The sequence below is a fragment of the Dermacentor andersoni genome, chromosome 5, assembly GCF_023375885.2.
Source record: "Dermacentor andersoni chromosome 5, qqDerAnde1_hic_scaffold, whole genome shotgun sequence".
Lineage (NCBI taxonomy): Eukaryota > Metazoa > Arthropoda > Arachnida > Ixodida > Ixodidae > Dermacentor > Dermacentor andersoni.
Genome location: NC_092818.1, coordinates 20574554 through 20597371, shown reverse-complemented (window position 1 = coordinate 20597371; position 22818 = coordinate 20574554). Strand labels below are relative to the sequence as shown.

Below are 22818 nucleotides of genomic sequence, written 5' to 3'. Positions count from 1 at the left end.
GTAACAAAAGTGGTCTTCTCACGGTCTCTCTCATCAACTTCTATTTGCCAGTAGCCGCTTTTCAAATCCATCGACGAAAAGTAACGTGCGTTTCGTAGCCTGTCCAGAGAATCGTCGATACGCGGTAGCGGATAAACGTCTTTCTTTGTAATCAGGTTGGGTTTTCGGTAGTCGACGCAGAAGCGCAGGCTACCATCCTTCTTTTTCACCAATACGACAGGAGATGCCCAAGGACTCTTAGATGGCCGAATGACGCCGTCGTCAAGCATCGTCTTCACTTGTGTCTGGATTGCCTCGCGCTCTTTCGGTGCTACACGATAAGGATTCTGCCGAATTGGTCTGGCGTCGGCTTCGGTGACAATACGGTGCTTAGTGAGCGGCGTCTGGCTAACTCGTGACGTGGATGAGAAGCAGCTCTTAAACTCATCGATGAGCTCAAGAAGGCTGCTGCGTTCGACGGGCGATAAGGTAGGACTGATATCGACCACAGGGGCAGGCACAGCCACAGTGAACGTCGCGTGCTCCACTGAGAGGCAGTCCTGTATTGATGTAAATTCGTCGAAGTAAGCAACAGCCGTGCCTTTAACAATGTGTCGACGTTCCCAGGTAAAATTCGTCAGCAGGAGTTCAGCACGTCCGTCGTGTACGTTAATTACGGCCCTGGCGATGGAAACGCCTTGACTAAGTACCAGTGCGTCGATGTGTTCAGCGACGCCAGTCCCAGTGTTCAAGTTGTCGCAGATTACAGGCACGAGGGAACAGCTTCGCGGCGGTAGCGTGACGTCGTCGTCGGCGATACGTAAGCGGGGTCGCTGGTGTTCCGCGGGGTCGACGTCGTCTGAACTCGTAGAAAATGTGACGACGAGGTCACGGACATTAATCACTGCACCATACTCTCTCAAAAAATCCATCCCCAATATAAGTTCTTTACAACACTCAAAGAGAATGACGAGGGTGGCGACGAAGGTGGCGCCGGCGATTACTATTCTGGCTGTGCATTTTCCAATCGGCGTCATCAACTGGCCACCGGCAGTTCTGATGTTGGGCCCGGTCCACGGCGTCTTCACTTTTCGCAGCCTGTCGGCCAGCTTTTGACTGATTATCGAAAAATGCGAACCAGTATCGACGAGAGCGGCCACTTGGTGGCCGTCAGTGCAAACGACAAGATCGGCGCTGACGGCGTCGGTTACAGGAGGTGTTGTTGGAGTCGTCGGAGTTGTAGAGTCGTCGATCGTCGGAGATGGGGGCTCTTGGGTAGCTAGCCGGTTTGCAACCTCACCCCCGGAGGTCGCTGCGTCTAGTTTCCCCGGCGCGGGCTAGGGGACCTGCCCCTAGAGGCGTCAGAAAAATCGCGACGGGTCGGTGGGGTGTAACGAGCCGGAGATGGGGAACGCGATCGAGGCGTCGTTGAACCTTCTGGCCGCAAGTTTGTAGAATTTCCGTCGCGGCTACGTGCAGCATCATACACAGGGTAATTGCAGCTGGAAAATTTTGGATACCCAGCCGCGCGGTAAACGTGTCCTGCTTCGCCGCAATGAAAGCATAGCGGCCGGCGGTCAGCGGTGCGCCACAAATCGGTCTTTCGAAGCGGGTAGCCGGCTGAGGATTCACTGTAAAAACGAGGCGCAGCGATCGACTGGCGGCGATACGGCATAGTTGGCGGCGGCTGTGACTGTCGAAAATAGGGCGTCGGGGGTGGCGGTGATGGCTGCGTCGTAGTGGTCGACGGTGTCAGCAGCATCGAAGTGGCAGGAGGTGGACGGCAGACAGCTTCCGCGTAGGTCAATCGTCGCGGCACCGCCTGCCAGTCGGGCGACGAAAAGGCCTCTCGAACTTCCTCCCGAACGATATCAGCGACAGAAGCCGCCGCTGGTACCATGGGAGAGATCCCGAGCTGCCGGATCTCCTCTCGCACAATCTCTCGGATGAGTTCACGTAGAGATGTGCTGCAGCTCTCAGGTAGAATGGAAGCATTCACCGGCGAGCTCTTGCGATCATATTGGCGGTACCGTTGCTGTAGTGCCCGTTCTATAGCGGTAACCTCCTTGGTAAATTCGGCCACTGTCGTCGGTGGGTTCCTCACGAGCCCGGCAAACAGTTCCTCCTTCACTCCGCGCAAGAGATAGCGCAACTTCCTTTCTTCGGCCATCTCAGGGTCTGCTCTGCGGAAAGGGCGCGCCATATCTTCCGCAAACATGGCAACGCTCTCGTTTGGTTTTTGAATGCGGGATTCGAGTAGGCGCTGCGCGTTGTCTCTTCTGTCGCTACTAGTGAACGTGTCTAGTAGCTGGGTGCGGAAGGCATCCCACGTGGTCAAATTTCTCTCCCGGTTCACAAACCACGTCCGCGCACTGTCTTGAAGCGCAAAATAGACATTAGACAGCTTTTGCTGGGAGCCCCAGTCATTATAACTGGCGACACGCTCAAATTGGTCAAGCCAATCTTGGACATCCTCAAAAGCGTCGCCGTGGAAAATTTCTGGTATCTTAGGATTCTGAAGCGTCACCTGCGATGGAGTTGCAGTAGCCATGGCGGAAGGTTGACGCGTTCCAGCAGGGTCCTGCAAAGGGTTGAACTCGGGCGTCAGGCCTAGCAGGCGGCGACTGTACCGGTGAACAGGAGTTTCGGTGAACGAAGGTGATTCCGCTTTCGAGGTATGGCTCCGCGAAGGGGTGCCAAGCATGAGGCAATCCTACCCAGCACCTCCACCAGTGTCGCAGCCTAGTAGGAGACGGGAAAGCCGGCGTAGAGGACGTGTAAAAACACTTTTATGAGAGCAGTCAACGCGACGTCGTTGTCGTCTCAGTTTTCTCACTCGCGCGCCACTTCAGCGTCGTTCTGATCGCCTGGAACATACCCGCGGCGACCATATAGGATGTGGCAATATAAATAAATGCAATGCATATTACAAAACAAGTATTATCATCCTCCTGTTATACAATGTTAGCTAGTGGAGAACGAAAATGCTGGTTATCAATTATGTCGACGATATCTGCTAGTCAAGAAAGACTGAAATACAGTTTTAGTGTTACATGTTTCAATGCCAACTTTGTGACGATGGTCAAAGCGATTTGACACGTATCTGGGGGACGAAATGAGGGAATCGCGTAGTATGGGGTGATGGTATAGTTTATGAAAAAGCCTCAAACGAATTGTCTGCCGGCGGGATGCTAAAAGAGGTAAAGAAAGATTATTTTCATGCTTGTTACACTTCCGGCACGGTTAAAGTTGGACAGGGTAAAACGAGCAGCGTTATTTTGAACCATCTCAAGTAAAGTTACCAGTTTTTCATGATTCGGATCGCATATCGCGGCGGCATATTCCAAATTAGAACTTATTAGTGTTTTATAAAGCAGTAACTTCAAAGAAGATGGAGTTTTGCAAAAGTTACGGCGCACGTAGCCCAACATGCGGTTAGCGTTGTTAGTAATGTATTCAATATGGCGCGTCCAGTTAAGGTCAGCAGAAATATGAACACCCAGGTATTTACATGAAGTAACCGCTTCTAACGTAACGTTATTTAGGGAGGTTATTTACACAGGCGGAGAGTTGGCACTTCTTCATATTCGCATAATTTTGCACTTATTCGTATTAAGTTCCATAAACCATTCATTACTCCAAAGAGAAATGTTAGAGAGGTCACGCTGAAGACTGTTAGCGTCGTCGGGGGATTTTATTTCACGGAAAACAACACAGTCGTCAGCAATGAAAAGAATGTTAGATGATAAAATGGAAGGGAGATCATTGATGTACATAATAAATAAAAGGGGTCCAAGCACTGACCCTTGTGGCACGCCCGAGTAAACTTCGCGAAAAGGCGAGTTAAAATTATTAGCGTAAACGAACTGTGATCGGTTAAGAAGAAAGTATTCAATCCATTTCAGAACATCGTAGTCGATATGCAGTTGGGTTAGCTTTAAAAATAATAAGCGGTGAGATACCTTGTCGAATGCTGTCGAGTAATCTAGGAAAATGCAGTCAGCTTCTGATGCGCGATCTAAAATATGGTGAAGTTTGATAGTGAAGCTGGCAAGTTGTGTTTCGCAAGAAAATGACCTACGAAAGCCATGCTGGTGGGTGTAAAAATGAATTACACTCGAGAAAGTTCACAAGGTTAGTGAAGATGACATGTTCTAATAGTTTGCAACAAGTACTAGTGAGCGAGATGGGGCGATAATTTATAGGGGATGTTCCATTTCCTGACTTGAATAATGGAACCACCTTCCCGACTTTCCTTTGTGTTGGCCGAGTGGAACTATCGATAGTCTGCTGAAATATCTTTGTTGGTATTAAGGAACTGTAGACAATTGTATATTTTTTTATTTAGCATGAATGCAGTCAAAACCGGGCGATGAATGAAATTTTAGCGCCTCAATAAGTTTAGCAACGCCAGATGAATCGATGAAAATTTCAGGCATAGTTGGGAAATTATACCGGAGTGTAACGGGATGTTTGGTGTTCGATGTGCGCGAGAAGTTCAGAACAAAGGTTTTGTTAAGTTCTGATGCGCGTAAATGAGCCGGAATAGGGTCACCTGACGCGACAGTTAAGTTTATAGATTCTTCGGTATGCGGGTTGATGACGCGCCAAAATATTTTAATGTTGGTAGATAGCATCGATGGTAAAGTGTTAGAGAGGAAGTTATCTTTTGCTTGCTTAAGCGCAGTTATATACGCATCCGCGGCAGTCTTGTATGCGTCCCAGTGTGCGTTACATTGGGATAGCCTGGCTGTACGATATCGGCGCTTTTTTCTGTTAGATAGGCGTCTTATATGGACGGTATACCATGGGGCTTGAGGATTAGAAGGGATGGTGCGTCTTGGAACATATTTTGAGTTAATTCTTGAACTTTGGCCCTGAACATATCCCACTTAGTTTGCATAGAGCGTTCGTTAAAGATTCTGAAGAAGTTTTGAGTAAAAACTGATAATTCATTGTTAATGGCGTGGAAGTCTGCTCTAATATAATCTAGTATGGTCTTTTTCTTTCTTGCAGCTTTAGGACAGGCAGTGTTAATGTTGAAATTAAGCAAAGAGTGATCACTAATGTTAGGTAAATAGGTGAGGGCTGAAGCAAAGTCGGCTCGATTGGTTCTAATCAAGTCTAAAGTGTTGGCTGTGTTGGCAGAGATTCTGGTAGCGTTAGTGACTAATTAGGTAAGTGAAAAAACAGAGCATAAATCAAGAAAATCACTGGCATCGGATGAAGATAGGGTGGGAGGCTGGGTAACCCAAGAAATATTCGGGAAGTTAAAATCACCTAGTAAAAGCAAGGAAGCCGATGGAAATCTGGTGTGTATTATGTTAGGTTCGTCATGAAGGTCGTTAATAAACGAGCGTAGAGAAGAAGGGGGACGATAGCATACCCCGAATATTATTTTCTGATGGTCAAGAGTAACTGATACCCAAACAGTTTCAAAGACGCTATTAGTGTAGATGCATGATGACGGTATGTATTTCGAAATAGCAAGGAGTACGCCGCCTCCCCGCTGATTAGTTCGGTCATTGCGATATACTGCGAAGCGATGTGCGTTGTGAAAGAGTTCGTTATCGTGAATTTGAGATGATAGCCAAGCTTTAGTAAGTGCAATGATATGCGCAGAACAGGTGTCGATTGCCGATGAAAGAGAAGTTTTCTTATTGAAGATACTTCTGATGTTAGTATACAGAATCGTAACATCAGATGGTGATGAATGACCACTGCCCCTCTCGCGCACCTAGGACGCCCCATGTGACGAAGCGTCTGTTCCTTGGGGCGCGTATTCGGGTGGCTGCTCGAATTCATCGATTGTGTCGTTAGATGGATTGTACATGAAGCATTTGCCTCGTATGTGCAGCTTATTGTAGCGAAGACGAAATTTGGGTGATCCCGGATAGCCAATTCCAAATTCGGTAAGTTTCCGTCTCACAATTCGAGTGGCCACAGCTTAAATTCCTTGCGGGCGATGATGCAGTTGTCGATGGGGTTGAACGGCCAAAGGCGAGCGATTCCATCGGGTGCGCAGGGATGAAAGATTTGTTGAAGGGGCCACAGTCAGGCAGTGGCGGTGGTAGCATCTGAGCTGATGGGTATGAGCCAGAGTTAAATGAATGCGCGATATTGTACAGGCACAAGAATGAAGTTACGCGTCTTATGGTAGATGCATGGCATATCTATAGCGGTAGAAGTGCGTGCGTGAGTCAGCCTTCGATTACTTTACATAAGGAAGAGATTAAGTGCCTTAACAGCTTTCTGTCACGTAGACCGGCACATGTACCCGACTGACACGTGGTGATACCATTCCAGAGGTTGCGCACATGAGTTCAGTGTCTTCTTTCTTCTTTTAGCCTAAGTGCTCGCTTCAATTGATAGTCGGCATTCGTGTTGTCCACTTCTCTTGTGTCCTGTCTGCACGCCTTACCTTTTTGCATAATGAACCATTACCAACTAGCTCAGCTTTCTGTCGTCCTAAACCTCCGAGGAGCTGTGTTCGTGAGGGTCATAGCTATCAGTTTCGCGACAGATTGAAAGCGCTCTCTATACTTTAAAATTGTAACTCCACACTGTTTAAAACGTTTGTGCTTAATGTTTTAAAAATAGTCCTAAACTGCTCAAATATTTAACTGACTACTTGCTGTGCACCAGCAGCCTTGATTCGCTAAGGGGTCCCTACTTTCCACAGTGCTGCAAACAGCTTGTGAAACGAAGTATAGTGGCTATGGTGTTGGGCTGCTAAGCACGAGTTCAAGGGATCGAATCCAGGCAACGGCGGCTGCATTTCGATAGGGGTGAAAAGTGAAAACACCCGTGGGTACTTAGATTTACTTAAACGTTAGAGAACGTCTGGTGGTCCAAATTATTCCGGAGTCCCCCACTATGGCGTGCCTCGTAATCAAATGGTAGTTTTGACACGTAAAACCCAATAATTTTATTCTTTTTATTTTGTCCAAAAGGCGAAGCATTGAATGTGATAGCGAAGTAGTAGACAGCTATACGAAGTAAGGATAGTAGTTTTAGAGGCCGTAAAAACAGTGAACGTTTGCTTATTAAATTATGAAACGTGGTGTCAGCGCGCACAGGAAAACATGAACACATCAGATTAGATGACCATGGCCCGTCGTTGTCAAAATGATAATGTGAGAAATGTGGCAGCAGCAGTGAGCGAAGTGACCTTCGAGCTGTCGATGGCCTCAATGCAAACTGAGTGGCGAGAACACAGCAGGCAAAAGGTACATCCGTTGGCGCACCTAGGATGGCAGATCGCTTCCAAGGCCTGCGTGACTGCGCGCGACCGCGCAGTGTCTAGTTGCTGCCGGAGTAGAACTCCGCCCCCCCATCTTCCCTACCCGCCCAGTGTCTAGAGCCTGATGGATGACGGCGCGCTTCCTCCCCACTTTCCTCCAATGCGCGCGCGATTGAGCCACTATCGCCGACTCCCCTCGAACGCTTTCACTTGCACATACATCATACGGCGCGCGGCGATGGTGTTATTGTCCTTGAACATTATACGGGACTTCATGGCGACGGCGAAAATACGCCTGGAGTGTCCATATAATTGCTACCGGAATAAAACAGCTCGGCGTGCAGGTGTACGTGTTGTTTTCAGGCTCCAACCAACTCGGTTCCTTGTGCAGAAAAGCAAAACAAAAAAAAGCCACACTGGCAAAATGACTTGCAGTAACAACTACTCTTCGCTCTTTGTTCAGTGCAGCAAAAATTCGCTTACGAGATCCCACATTCGTGTGGCAAGCCGTAATTCGGCCAAACAGGATGGTGTCTCAGTTACCGTTGGCGGGAGCATGCGTACAATGAAAAGAACAAGAATGGAAGCAATCTCGCTATTCAATGCGCAAACTGTGGGTGCGCCCCGTCACTTCAACACACCGAGGTTGTGCGCAGGTATCGAGACAATCGCGCCTGTGATATCTTAGAAGCCTTTTCGATTACGTGCAAAGGCTCCTCATGCCTCATCGCCCCTTCACTCGTAGACAGCGACAAGGAATAAATATTTCTGCAGGATGAATCATGTATTCGCTTGTTTTTATCGTCAGAACCATCATGCGCCACTGGATGTTTTGTTCTCTCCCTCATTTTCTTCCCCCTTCGCCCTTCCTTTTCAATGTATATATTTGTACACGCACAATAAAACCAATTGTTGGTAGTCAGAGCTCATCCGCGCCTTTAGAGCAGTATTTTTCGATGGATTAATATCAACGAGCTCGCGTTCAAACCAATTTAAGTCATCAAGATAACAGAAATACCAAGCACTTCAAACCTAGCAGAAGAGCGTTCATAATTCTCTCGAATGCCACTAGCGCATTGCAGAGCCCGAAGGACATAACTCTCAGCGGGTAAAGGTCATCAGCGTAATAAACGCGGTATTCTCGACGGCCCTTCTCATCAACAGCAACCTGCCGGTACCCAGAGCAGAGGTCAATCGATGAAAAATACTTCGCTCCGTGTTTGCAATAAAGTGCATCACCGATGGGAATCAAAGGATAGACGTATTTTTTTTTTTTTTGTAATCTTGAGATGGTGGTAGTCAAGGCTAAAGCTCTAGGTGGTGTCCTATCTCATGAAGGGGACAACTGGCGAGGACAATAGATACCTGTAGGTTCGGTGATCTTCTTTTGCAGTATCTTTGCAACTTCAATCTGAACGACGTTTCGTTCGGCTGCAGACACAATAACGACGTCGGTGAATAGAACTAGCGTGATCGGATTGAATACGATGAGTGACGATGGTTGTCTGGCCAAGTGGGTGGCCGTAAACATAAATATCGCGGTAATTGAGCATTAGGTGACTTACATCGTCAGCTTGGATCAGCAAGGTCGGTAGCATCCATCTTGTCAACGTGGTGGCAGGGCGAGGAAGAAGCCTAACTGGAGCATTTGCAGCACTCCAAGACAAGGCCGATAGAGGTACAGACAGCGAGTGTGATCGATGACATCTGTCACTTGCGCACAGGTGTCAGACAAGCCATGGTAATGTCACAGTGAAGAACATGTGCAGGGCATCCAAAGGGGAGCATGGGAAGGCAAGTAGAGTTATCCGCATCATACTTGGGACCGCGACACTATGCCTCAGGATGACATCGCCAAGTGGAGAGACGATGCAGTCGCTATTAGCAACAGGAGGTGGAGGGTCAAACGCACAGTAATTGCGACAAACGGCGGCAACTGGGCGAAGTCGGCGGAGCACAAGGTGGGAAGCAGATGAGAAACAGAGTCGCTTTCGGAGGGAACGCTGAACTAAACAACAGCAGTAGAGCAGCCGATCAGGCCAGAATTGGCCGAAAGAAAGTCTAGACCCAAAATCAGGCCCAGAAGGCAAAATAATATATCGTAGCTCAATATAGTAGCTGTAGCGCCGAAAAACAGTCAAATACCCTCCTTTGCTTAGTGCCAGTGTTTGCGAATCGCTTTTGCTGAAGCTAAAAGGATCTGAAAAAAATTCAATGAAAAGGTCGTGAACGAGAACCAACGCTAACCGTGCCGCATATTCACCAGAATTCGTACAATCTGAGGAAAGTAGTCTCCAAGTACGATGTTATTGTCGTGTTCTTGGCTCCACGCAAGCTTTAAATATATGCCCGATAACATCAAAAAGAAACTGCAAGAAGTATGATAGCAGGTATGCTTATTGGTTCACAGCATGCATTGCTAACAGTCTGTATAAGATACCCCTGAATTGTGAAAAATGTACGTAACACAGAGTCGAAGGTGTTTCAATGATAGGGCTAGAGCACACGATGTCGATCAAGTGCACACTAAAATTTGCGTGTACAACCTTCTTGAAGAGGTCACATAACAGAACAAAAAGCGAAATGTTTGAAGTCTTTCGCATTTTGAAGTCTGATGACAATTGCGTTAGTGCGTCCTCTTTAGCGCTTCACAATAATGAAATCGCCTACGTGGAAGGACATGTATACCGTGCCATTGTTGTTTTCTTTTGTGAACACTCATGTTTAACTGAGGCAGCATATCGCTATTAACTTCTTTCAGACCTTCTTTAAGGAATAGGTAGAACATTTTTTTTTGTTTTAGGAATAGGGGCCTTTATATTTTAGTTTTATTTCGTAATGTTCTTCTTATCCCTTCCGGTTTTTCGATGTAATCTTTCAATTTTTAATGTTAGAGTGGCAGTTTTTTATAAATCGCAGTTTTAGTCGGCCTTTCAGCGTATGAGCATTCTCAGCTAAGGTCAGGTATATAGCGAGAAGTGTGGCATTCCATACTCTTTAGATTGCTTGCTCATCTCTGCCACAGATGCGCATGGTTACGCAAAGGAGCGAGGTGGCGATGTAGTTGTTTCGGAAATCTCGGCCACTGTGTTTCCTACCCGCTTCATCGTGCAGGTGATACCTGTTTGCTGGGCTCGTGATGTATATGAATTTCGTATTTCCTCAACAAAGTGCGTTTAAAAATCACCGCCATTCGTCTGTTCACGCTTCGACCTCGTTTCTTTGGCGTTACTATTCTTTCCTTCTCAGCTATGAACCAACTTGTCCGACAAAGCGTTGTTACTAAGACGGGATCCGGTCATGCGGACACTGCTCCAGCACATTAAACAAAATGGTCCTTTGATGATCTGTATCTACTTGGGTAGATAAAGATGCCGACAACGGAAGGCAGGCTGCCATTTACAGCGCGCACTGCGGACGATAGGGCAAGTGTGAAGACTAACTACATAATTTTTCATCCTATTAATACAGTGGAAAGTATCACTCTGAAAATTTTCTACGAACATACTGAATTAAAGAGTGTTTTAGACCAGGAATTTCTTGGTGTTTGGTTCAATGAGAATCTTTCTTGGAATTTTGATACCACCAAATTAATGTCTGATCTAAGTAGAACAGTGGGCTGTTTGTATAAGATTCTCATTTGTTACCCCCTGGTTAAAGATATCCATGTATTACGCACTTCTGTACTCAACGTTATCAGACTGTATCTTTGTTTGGGGAACTACGACGTGCAGCAATTACCTTAAACTAATTTCAATTCAGAAACGCGCTATGCGTGCTATTGCGGGGTTTCATGGCAGACGTTCAGATCTACCTACGTCACCGCTATTTCAGAAACATGGCATCCTTAAAGTAAAAGAAGCATACAAGTTCTGTCTACTTAAGTACATCCATCATCATAGATTGTTCTTTTCTTGTCCAGATAATTCCAGCAGCCGTTATGCTTTTCGGAAGAAACGTAAGCTGGTTCCAATCACACGCACCAATTATGGCAAGCAAACACTAAGCTACCAAATTCCCACGGTAATAAATCAATTTCCCGTTGAAACTGAATATTACCCTCCACCAAAACGTTTTAAATCTACAAGAGCAATACCTATTGGAACAAACGGAATGAGGTATTTATTTAGTCGGCATACTTTGTATTTAGTTGTATTTATTTTACTACCTTCCAAATGTTTTTTCTATAACGCACATGTTGTAAGCTGTGTGATATTGTTTCTGTGTTTTAGGACTGATATTTGTGTGTTTCTAAAAAAATTATGTATCTTTATACCGCTCATACGATAAGTTGTGTATTCAAATTATTCTTTTCTTGTACAAATTTTATGCATGTTATCTTACTGCTTCATGCTTCATGCTGAGAAATTCATTGTGAATTTGTTGTGAAGTACTCGTGCACAATGCCAGCTGTTGTAAGGGTGATCGGGACCTTGTCAGGTTCTTGCCTTTTGTCTTGGTGCCCCCTTTTTGTTGAAAAGAAAAAAAAACTTTCACTTTCACTTTCAATAAGCCACTCCTGAAGGGCGGCACTCATGAAAGTACCTGTGTACCTGTGTCAGCCAGGTACTTAATTGGAATGCCATCCACCTCAACCCCTAAAATGACTTTATGGGTAGGCAGTGTAAACAGAGGAGTTCGAGGCCGGGTTGTTGATTGGGCGCCACCTCCGGAGCTGCACCGATTAGTTTTCTTATGGGATGTTCGTCGGAGAGGAAAAGCCGCGATCCTTTGGGGAACGAGTCCGACAGCTTAGTGGCGCAGGTGATCGACTGGTCCAAAAGGTCATAGGCGCGTCGTCAGTATTCAAAGCCAGAGTGCGCGCAGAGAAACTGCGAGACCATACTGATCCTGGATGGTTGTGCGCGAAGATCCACATGGGTGACGATGACCAAGGATTGCGGCTGTTCCGGACGATTTGTCCAATGCGCGAACAATTAATACAGATAGGCATATTGTTGGGTGTTCAGTCGGGTGCGTTACGGCAGCGAGTTAGAAAGGTAGAAAACTGGAAAAGATGGATGGTCTGTCGTGGTTGACGGCAGCAACCCCAACAGGGCAAGACTTAAATTGGCCGTCTCTTGTCGGACAACGCCTTGTATGAGCAAGATTGAAGATGCGTTATCTAACAAATGGTAACTAGGAGCCGTTGGAGACATGGCTTCGAGTTGGCGATGAATCATCAGCGTCGAATTTTCATGACCAGACGGATGAATTCCAGCTGGTTGATCTTTAAACGGCGATTTCGGAGCCGTATTTGCCAGTATTTGGCGTCGCAAGCACCGCTTAATGCGACGGCTCTTCACCTGTGCGAACTTATGAAGCTTTTTTATGATTGCTTCAACTGAGTTACAGTTTGTGTAGATGAGCAGGGAAGTTGAAGGCGTCCTGTGCAATGCCCTTCAGTATTTGGCCATGCTTGTCCGTGTCATTCATGTTGTGATAAATTTTTAGGCAGAGCGCGAGCGCATCTTGAATATACTACCCTTAAAGCTCTGAGGACGTACGAGCCCAGCTCAAAAGCTGCTTCTGCGCTGCCATCTGGTGACCCGTAAGCCTTCCAAACAAGTCCCGAAGATTCTCTTTGCATGCGTCCCAGCTTGTGATGTATTCGTGCGTCGCGTACTAGACTCACGCTGTGCCTCAGAGGCCGTATATTACATTCACCAACATGACGCTTGCATTCCACCGAGTGTGGTTGCTTATGCGCTGATAACACGAAATCCATTCTTTTAATGCCACTTCCATTTGTGCTACAGAAGGTCCCAGGATCTTGCGGCTGGGATAACACAACGGAAGTCAGTGTCTTGTCCACCGCGGTTGGGCGTGGTTCGTCGATCATTGGGACATCGTGGCCATCGGCCATTGCGGCAAGATCTGGGCAGCGTCCGCTGCGGAGTTCCGTGTTTTGCTACCCCACATTTCCACCAAAGCTGTTGCGAGGCGGAAACAAGCACAAGTGCTGTTTATGAGCGCAAGCACGACCACTGACGTTTCAAGAGAGACAGAGAGGGAACATTTATTTCAACCATCGATGTCGTTGCTCTTGAGATCGAGTGGGTGGTGTCCTCATTCCAGGACTCCCCTGGCTATGGCTGCTCGACGACCTTGCTGGATGAGAGCTTCTTGGCCCGTCAAGTTATCGCCGGTCAGCTGTACCGCCCACCGCTCAAATGGCGTGCTAGGCGCCTTTAAGTGTTGAGGTTTACCCCCACACATCCACGAGGTGTGAAAGAGTGCAAAGCGTTTGTCGCTGCGCCAGGTACGGATGCAGGGATATGTTAGTCGGTACATTTTGGTGTATCTATGTAGGTTTGGAAATGTAGTTGTTTGTATCAGTCTGAGAACTGCTTCCTCTTCAGTGCTTAGCTTTTTGTGAGGAGGAGATTAAATCTTGCGGTTGAACCGCTGAATTGCTAGGCGTTGCCGTAATTGGATGGCTGTGGCATGAAAGTAAAGGGTGGCGATTGATGTAACGATTGGTTTTGCCCCGGTCTGTTGGTTTGCTCTCGAGCTAAGGCGTTTGCTCTTTCGTATTCCTCCGTTGCCGTGTGCCCTGGCGTTCCTGTGACTTAATGGGATTCTTCTAGCCTCAGGTCCAGGATCTGAGTCGCCCGCAGCTATGTTCATCCGTTGGTAAAGTTACAGCAGGCCTGTTGCGGGTCGGTAAAAATGTGAACTTCCCTGCCGGCCCTATCTTGTCGTTTCATTACTAGCGCCGCGGCTTTGGTCTCAGCCGCAGTTGGGGTACTTTCACTGACGGAGGCCGCGAAGGTCAAGGAGTTGTCTCACCCGTTCACGGCGGCCCCTGCGAAGAAGCCCCTTTCGGTGTATGTGTCTACGTCCACGTAGGTTATGAATGGGCCATCCTTGAATTTCCGGCCCTGTCTGGTGACGAGATCATTGCATCTACTCAAGCCTACATCTAAAGCATGGCGACCGAAGCGCTAGCAACAACACGCAATTCACCCTCATCGCCTTCCGTTCGCCCGTCCTAGTCTTCTTCATCGCGACACTTTTATTGCCCCATTTGAGAAAATACCCGCTGTATCTAAGGTCACGCGAGCCGGCAATGTTACTCTGTCTGCTACAAAAGATTGCCCCCTGCTGAAGTAAAAGAGTGCTGAAATCTCACAGAATTCGTCTTTTCTATCTTTCTTTCCTTACACACATGTTCCAAGCGTGCAATGAAGACCTCTCTTGGTAATCAGCCATGTGAAACCTTGCTCCCTGTCAGTCATGCCCCTAATCATAGCCTTACGCAATAAAATTAAATGTATGCTATTTAGTAAAGAAGACCAAGTAGTGCGCGCGAGGAGTGAGGCCATGCGATATTACCGCCTACACATGAATTCTCCTCTTCAAATAAGAATTCTCTTGAGCTGGCTTCGGCCCCCATTTTATGCCTAACTCCATTAGTGCCTACGAGACATAAACAAGGGTCACCACTATCATCATCATCATCGTTCTGTGTGTTCCTAAATACAACATTTTGAAGCATTGTGTTGATCCACGGACTACGGCAATAATTCAAATCATGCCATTTGATGAATGGAAGTAGACGTTACACTTTCAAAATATTTGTATATATCATTCTTTAGTAGAGCACGCGGATTTATTACAGGTTACATAATTATTAAGCAAGCAATAAAGTTCCTGGAGTGCCAGTAGGTGCTGCAGTCTTGTCAACATGAGCTGAGAAACTTCATGAGAAAGCAAGTTAACCTACAATTTTTCCTCCTTTTTTTGCAAACGGCAGCAACAGCTTGCGTCCATGAACGCAGGCTAACAATTTGAAGCACTACATTTAACCGCTTATGACACAGCATAAAATAATGCATTATAAGTGTTCTTTAACCCTTTAAAGGCGGCAAAAATAAATACCCAGAAAACTGTTTATGTTCTATTTAGATCTTCAAAACCCATCAAGCATAAGAATCATCAACAAAAAAAAATTGCGGAAATTCTTTCAGCAATAGGGTAAAAATCCCAGTTAGGAAACTGGAAGTGCGCTTCACTCTAAGCCACCTAAGGCTTCGTTTTCAATGTTTATGAACAGTTGTCACCATCTATGAACCATAGGTGCACATTTAATTTGCTTTGTATCACATGTGCGATACCGCTGCAGCTGGATATCTTTGATGGGCCTGGCTCCTCTGACCTTGCATTCAAAAGACAATGGGGCACGTGGGAAACTTCTTCCTCGTCCAGTGTTCCTGTTGTAAAACAACAAATCACGCTTTCTGCTTGTTATTCAGTGTTGGTCGAAGACATTTAGCCAGAAACTTCGTTCTCAATCTCGTATTTTATGCGTATTTCATTAGCCTGTTTTTTTAAGGTAGCCTTAGTGAGCGATAACCTCTTGGTAAGATTCATGGCATGACAATGCCGGTTCGGTATTTAAGCCCTTTTTTAAGAGTACATATGCTCTTACGTATGCATGGCCGTCAAAATCGAATCTATCCGTAGGGATTGTTCTACAGGATTTGTCACGCAAATTGCTCCCTAAAGTTTGTAGTTAAATTATACCCGAGAACTGTACAATGTGTACACTTTGTATAATTCCATGCGTCGCCTGCAGCAGCGATTTTTTTTCATCCACTCTCATCGTACAATTACCGAATACATCTGTGATAATGTCGCTCAGTACTTGTTTAAACAAATTTTCTTCCTCAACACAAATATTCTTTGTGGGGCTTTCGTGCACAAAGTTCATAATTAACAGAGCGAAGAAGATCTTGAACAGACGTTTTTCGAAAATCACACTCACTGAGCATGGAGGTCATCCTATAAAAACTTCTGTGATATACGTAATTCGTTGCAAGTATTAGTTAAAGAAAGGAGCTGTCGTAAACTACAGCAAACAACCGCTACTTCGGCCCACTCACGAGCCATTTCACTGCGGCCCTTCCCGTTATCGCGAAAAGGAAATACAAAAAGCAGCGATCACGTTTTCAATAATTGTTGCCGCTGCCATTAACGCTCACTAATAAAGCGACAGCCGAGAGCTAAATCTGCTGTTTGCCAAAGATGACATCCTAAGTACGTACGTTCAATAATGCGTGAGGGTGGAGCTTTGCGCCAATGTCCGAGAACAATCCGGTTCTTTGCACTAAAACTCAAAAACATTTATCGCACGCGCGAGTACCTTGTTCGCTGCTCCTCCTGCGCCTTTATAGATACCCCTAATTGTGGTTTGCTAATGGCAGCGTGGTGGAGGAGGGTGGTACAGCCCGTCATGAATGCGAGACCTCTAAGAGCGGCAGGAGCGCGATGTCGGCTAAGCCGCTAATAGTGTCTTGTCTCCTCCGTACACAATCTATTTAAAACAAGTAAAACATTCCACTAAGTGCAGATCTTTATTTATTTATTTATTTGCAGGTGCTGTTGGCCGATTGGGCCGTTACAGGGGTGGGGTACAAATATGGCACAAAACGCATCACGGCTTACATAAAGCAGCACTGTACAGCTAATACTTAATCACAGCGTGCCATTATACATAAATATAACACAAAATCTGACTTAACAACCGTTATGTGAAACAAAGCAGCAATGTGTAGCCAAAAAATGCATCACGTACTGTATACTGCAACTTACATGATACATATTACATCACATACATCGCAACATTATACATATAACAATACTAGATTCTACAACTTACACGAGAAATGTTAGATCATGAGGATCCGTTTAGAAAATATTTTGTAACTTCGGTTTCAAAATGTTCTACAGTTTGAGAATCACATATGGCGTTCGGTAAATCATTCAAGTCTCTTATGGTTCTAGGGAAGAAAGAGTATGTGTATGTATTCACACGAGATTGACATACTAGAAAGTTGCTATGGTGGCCACCTCGTAGGCTCAGGACTTGTCGCGGAATTAGGTACTTGGTTAAATATCAGGGATGCGAAGTAAAATTTCAGACACGGCCAGTTTTTAGCGAGAGGAGTGCTTCGCTTTAGGTGTGTTGCATATTCTTATATTGCAGTTGTTATGAATGAAAGTTCTGTAGTTATATGTAATTATTCTAATGTTATTGAATGTTATTGTGTTTGTTTACGCACCAGGAAAATTGATAATAAGATTTATGCTCATTTCAGGCTATAATCTACGATGAGGCCAGGAGTACTGTTAAATTATTTAAGTAAATAGGTTGATTATGAAAAGTGGGCATTTCTTTGTGACTGTTGAAGAGCGCAAAATTTTTGCACTTTAATAATGTATTCGTTAGTCTTCTATCGCTGAACCGGTGCGCTGTTCACTTTGGCATCGTTTCGTGTTGTATTGGAATCGCGCTAACGACTCGGTTGGATCCAAATCAACGGTAAACTACCAGGAATTGTCTGCCAGACGTAATGTCAGACGACATCACACTGGCAAAACCATGGAGGCGCAGTTAGACTTCTCATTTTGAAAGTGAGATAGCGCACGAGATTTAGAGCGCTTTTAGCATCTTGGGTAAGACGGCCGCAGCTTGATATTATTTAGTACTCGTTTAGTCCTCCCTAACACTTCCCCTTGATTCTCTTCTGTTTCAGTTCCGGCGAAATCGTTTTCTTTCAACTACAGCAATTCACTGCAGCTTGCAGACCAAAATCCGCGACTGCGATCTCAAGAACCTTCCGTGCGGTTGTTGTGTGCGGCTCGGGGCATGTACCCCAAGCCGGAGCTGAAGCTGTTCCTCATAAAAGGCGGCCGGCGGAGACCCGTGGGAGAAGCCGGTGTGCGAACCTTTACTAGAGCCACGGCGGAAGGGCTCTTCGAAGTGGTTCTACACGCCGACATGGCAGAGAGCCAGCTGTCCTCGCTGGCCGACCTGTTCGAGTGTGTGCTGGAGATTCCATACAGCAACTACGCACAGACGCGGAGGTTAAGCCTCGCGCAAGGTGAGCTGCGACTGCTCCGTCACTTCTGCTTTTATTCAGTAGCCTATATCGCGAAGCTTTCACCAAGCTTTACGAGCACACTATTGCACAGATTTCCGTGTAAAAATTTGTGAGTTACTGCAGTAGTAACTGCTTTCCTCACACTGTTGATAATGCCCGAATGTAACTCTCTATAAGATGCGCAGTCGTTGCCGAGTGGTTGAGGCGATAACTTGAACTTTCTATAAAGCTGAACTCTGCCCAGAGGGCTTTGAGCAAGATGCCTTATACAGAATTAGGCAAAATGAAGCATTGTGCACGCCATTCCTCAATGGGTTACAGAGTGCCAGAACTAAATTCTCACCCGGCACAGCGGTGTAGAAATGAATGTACAAATAATAAGCGTTGGCAAGATTTGGCATCGAACTTTTCGTAATGCTGGAAGCCGAACAAATACATCCTCTAAAGCACAATGCTTCTTGGCAAGAGTTACTGCCACGCGGAAAAGGTCTGCTGGTGAGAGTTCGGCAGTTGCACGAACTATGTTACTGCGTCTTTCGGCAGACGTCAGCAGAGGGCAAGAATTCGCATTCCTCCGATTAACTTTAGTGTAAGGAAGAAGAGGATGAATGTGAAGGTATTTTCAATACTGGGACGTCCATGATATCGACTAAATATCGTTAACGGCTAATAAAACCTCCAATTTCTCTGCTCAAGTTAAGGTTGCTACGAAACAGTTTATACTGATCAAGAACACGGCCACTACGCCATGTCCGTTTATGACGACGACAGTGACATGATAAGCTTGTGCGGGATGTTTATTCTGGGAAGTACGCAAGAATGGCTTCTATCTGAGAACATTTACACCAGGAACGTCAAACCACTTGAGAACCATTTTATTTGTAGAAGCACCTGCATTACGCTTCGCCACATAAATTACATCTTTTGTTACGAAATACGTTGCACCAGGAGGCGAAAATTAAAAACTAAAAAAAGATGGACTAGTTCCCGATTTCTAAATAAAGTGTGTTCCAGTTACCTTACTTATTGTCTTGATGAAGCTTTTAAAATATTGCAAATGATGCGCCCTCTTGTGTTTTCGTCTGCTTTGGCTAGATGCATAGATTAGAATGTTTTCTCTAAATAAGCAAACGAGGGCGCCAAACACGACACAACAGATTGGAGAAATGGAACTGCAGGGGCACCTTTTGAATGCGAACGTCAGCCGTGAAGCGTCTGCGAACACCGAATTTGCTTATGAAGTAAAATATTCATCTGGTGTTCATGAAAATGATGTCGATAATCGGGAATGACCATGTTCAAGAGGCACTGCTTGTGTGGATGTTGCAAATTCGGAAATTAGTACATAGTGAATTACTATGCGCCAAGTTACTGAATTGGCGATGATGTATTTTCAAGCTGATAGAACGAAGAACAACTTCATTGGACTTCCGGTACAATAGAGGGCTTGTAAATAATTTCGTCTTGTTACGGACGCGGTATAAGTAAGAGAAAATTGGTTTGGAATCTTGTATGTAGCTTGCGAGGTGTAACTGTACAAGGAAGACATCACTGATTTACAGAAGCGTACGCATTCGGGCTGGTTGGTTCATTACGTTAGCGTAAACAGTGCAAAAACAGCACGTGAGAAAAGGAGCTCTTCGGCGCAGTTGTCTCTCTTTTGCTGACTTCCTGATTATCGCGCTGTTTGCGCTGAAGTCCTTCATTTACTCATGACGTGAGCCGATATTATGTTATACGTAGTTTAACCTTCGTCTCCCGAATGTAACTTCACTGCTTTTTTTACCGTCGTTCCTAGAGGTATAAAACGCACAAGGCGATTTTTTTATTACTCAGCTTGAATGCCCATATGTTCAGGGGTGAAACTTGGTTAGGCTGAACATATCGTGTTTTCTCGAAGTTTTCTGATGCAGTGGCATTGTTTCTTTTAAGTCTAGTTCATACTGCATATATGTGCATCAATTTGTGCAGATGTTCAGTTGATTACTCTGTTTTATTTCGTCTCCCTGTCTTTGCAGAACTGACCTGGGGAGCTTACGGTGAGTGTTGGTTCTGTATAATTTACTGGTACTTTAAGAAGTACCGCAACGAGATAAATATGAATTCGGTTTGGTAAGGCGTTCAAAGCCCACACCTAATAAGGAAATAAGGAACAGGCCGCGATTGAAACTTCCTCAGTGCGCGTCTGTTGAGAACACCATCGAAACCAACCGTTAATAACTCGCTCAAGCTTCAACACATGATTTGTTAAAGCTGGCAGATTTTTGAGCAAGCACGTGAATGGAAACTTGCCTCGAATGAAATTCAGTGGCTAGTGAATTTCAGCTAATGAACAATGGCCCTTTCAATTAATTTTAGTAGAGGTACCTAATTCGTCAACGCGTTGAAAGTTAGCAATTGTTGATTCCTCAGTTGTCGTAAAAATATTATAAGTGCTCCTAATTAAGAGACACTAGACACGTTAGTCACAATAAAAATGTTTATTATTGACATTTGTAGAAGTCCAAAAAAAAATGCTCCGGCATAATTATTTTCATTGATTACGGTAGTTCAGGATTAAAATTAAATAATGGGGTTTTACGTGCCAGAACCACGACCTGACTCCGGAAATTTGTACCACGTGGGGTTGTTCAACGTGTGCTAAGCACACGGGGGCTTTCCGATTTCGTTCTCATAAAAATGCTGCCGCAGTGGCCGGTATTAGATCCCGCGACCTCGTGCTTAGCAACCGAACACCATAGCCACTACACAATCGCGGCGGGTCGTTCAGGATTCACCAATTTTTATTAAAAATAGATTCCATCCTCCCAATACGTATGTATCGGAAGGTTGGAATCTGGAATCTGGAATGGAATTATTTCTGCCATTTTGCATCAACCTCAAGTGTGAAATTTTGTGACTAATGTAACGGCCTTAAAACTTCGAGAAAAAAGTTTTCTCTCCTGTAAATACGCCTAAGATTACTCTGAATAAATAACGGCGGTACGAATTGAATTTCTTGAGCGTTTTTTTCCTCTTTTCAGTCTACGTGAACTACGTATGTGAACTATCCATGCGAAACAACGAACGTCCGAAACAACGGGAATGTGAAAAAAAAAAAAAAAACATGAGTGATGCTTCATTCAATGCACGTGCGCGGTTGTTTATAGATTCGCTGTCATGCGTCCCAGTTACATTAGGCAACCAGGTCGCTGTGTTAATTATCGTTTATGGGAGCGAGCGCTCCCGCTTAAGCATTCAGTGTGCAATAATTTGGCAGAACACGGTAATAATGTGTTTGTGAAAAAATTCTATGAATCTGCATGTTTTTCAAAGGTCAGAGAAAGCAACTTTGATACCCGTGATATTAGCGAAGCTTTTCGCAAATACAAAGACAGTGATTCTTGTCTTAGCGTACCGTCTCTATTTCTGCACTGTATTAAAATAGGCTCCTTATTCAATGCGCAGTATTATGCCGTCAACAGTGGCCGCTGAATAATACGGTGCAGTTGATGCGCAACAAATATTTATTGTTTGTAAGCATCGTGTCCGTCGTCTTGACTCCGTTATGTCGTTTGGGCTGTGGATTTCCTTCTATATATGCTGAAGAACTCCCACTGCTTACAAAAGCTGCTAGAAAACTCTTGTCGACGCTTTTTAAACTTATACGCTTATGACGCGATCTATTGTGGGGAAGGCACATTGTGCATACACTGAATAATGTAGCCAAACGGAAGTGCTTAGGACAGTGGGGAAGAGTTGTCACTTGTTAGCATTTTCAAGGCCATGCCTGATACAGGAGCTGTAAAGCACGGTGGCGTAATTAATTTGGCAATTGAAGGAGTAGGTTAACAATATTTCGTGTGTGCTCTTTGTCGGAATGCCTTCATAGTGAAAATAATTGTGCAAAAAATGCTACAGAAGTTCAGGGACCTGTCTCATAATGTGTAGCGTTCGTTGACTCGTCTGTTACTTATTTTTTCCTTTCTTTCTCCAAATTTACGTTGGACCACCTCCAAATTTTAAGTTGGCCCAGTCCCATATCACCACTAAATTTAGGCTGACCCACCCCCATATCACCCTCATGTTTAGATTGACGCACTCCAATATCTAAGTTAACCCACCGCCACCACATGTATATTTTATAAAGGCCTCTGTATTCTTATAGGAAAGCGTCATGCTTGCGTTACAGAGAAACTTTCGCTACCAGAACTCCTGGGGTACTCGCCAAAGAATGGAGCGCATTAAAAGAGCCTTCAAGATACCTTTCGTTGAAGTTCAACTTCACCACAAAACACGCATGAGCAGAAATATTTGCTCATTTGAATACAGAAAGCCCACGAAATCACAAACTCAGAAACAGGACCAAAGGAAAAGCTCAACCGTCGCACACTTTTGTATTCAATTAGTTTTCAATGTTAAATTTCAAATGACAGATAGCGAGGTGCCCGAATCTGTTAATGCTTCTCATGTGATGCAGTCAGACTCACTATCTTAAAGTTTAGTTTTTGCAGCACGGATCAATAATTAGCGATTAGATATTTTTCTCGCTGCTTTTCCCTCATTTCTCTATCTGTTGCAGGTTTTTCTAGAGCATCTACGATGTCCACACTGTCGCTATTTTGCATCGCCATGAGCTTAATAAGCATCTATAGTATCTGGATGCCGGATTAGGTGAGTTGTGTGAATTTTCACTTTTTTTTCGCTCTTCCGAACGCTCTTAAACAT

At 45.1% G+C, this 22818-nt stretch overlaps 1 protein-coding gene across 2 annotated transcripts in view; it reads left to right on the top strand.

Annotated features, from left to right (window-relative positions):
• LOC126529952 (uncharacterized) overlaps positions 1-22818 on the top strand; it is a 103966-nt gene that overhangs the window by 60260 nt on the left and 20888 nt on the right. The window contains exons 3-5 of one of the 2 annotated variants that reach the window (XM_050177421.3): positions 17764-18111; positions 20130-20150; positions 22673-22764. In XM_050177421.3, coding sequence (XP_050033378.1) covers positions 17764-18111; positions 20130-20150; positions 22673-22764 — 461 coding nt within the window. The remainder of the gene's footprint in view (positions 1-17763; positions 18112-20129; positions 20151-22672; positions 22765-22818) is intronic. The other variant, XM_055070139.2, reaches the window with a different exon arrangement.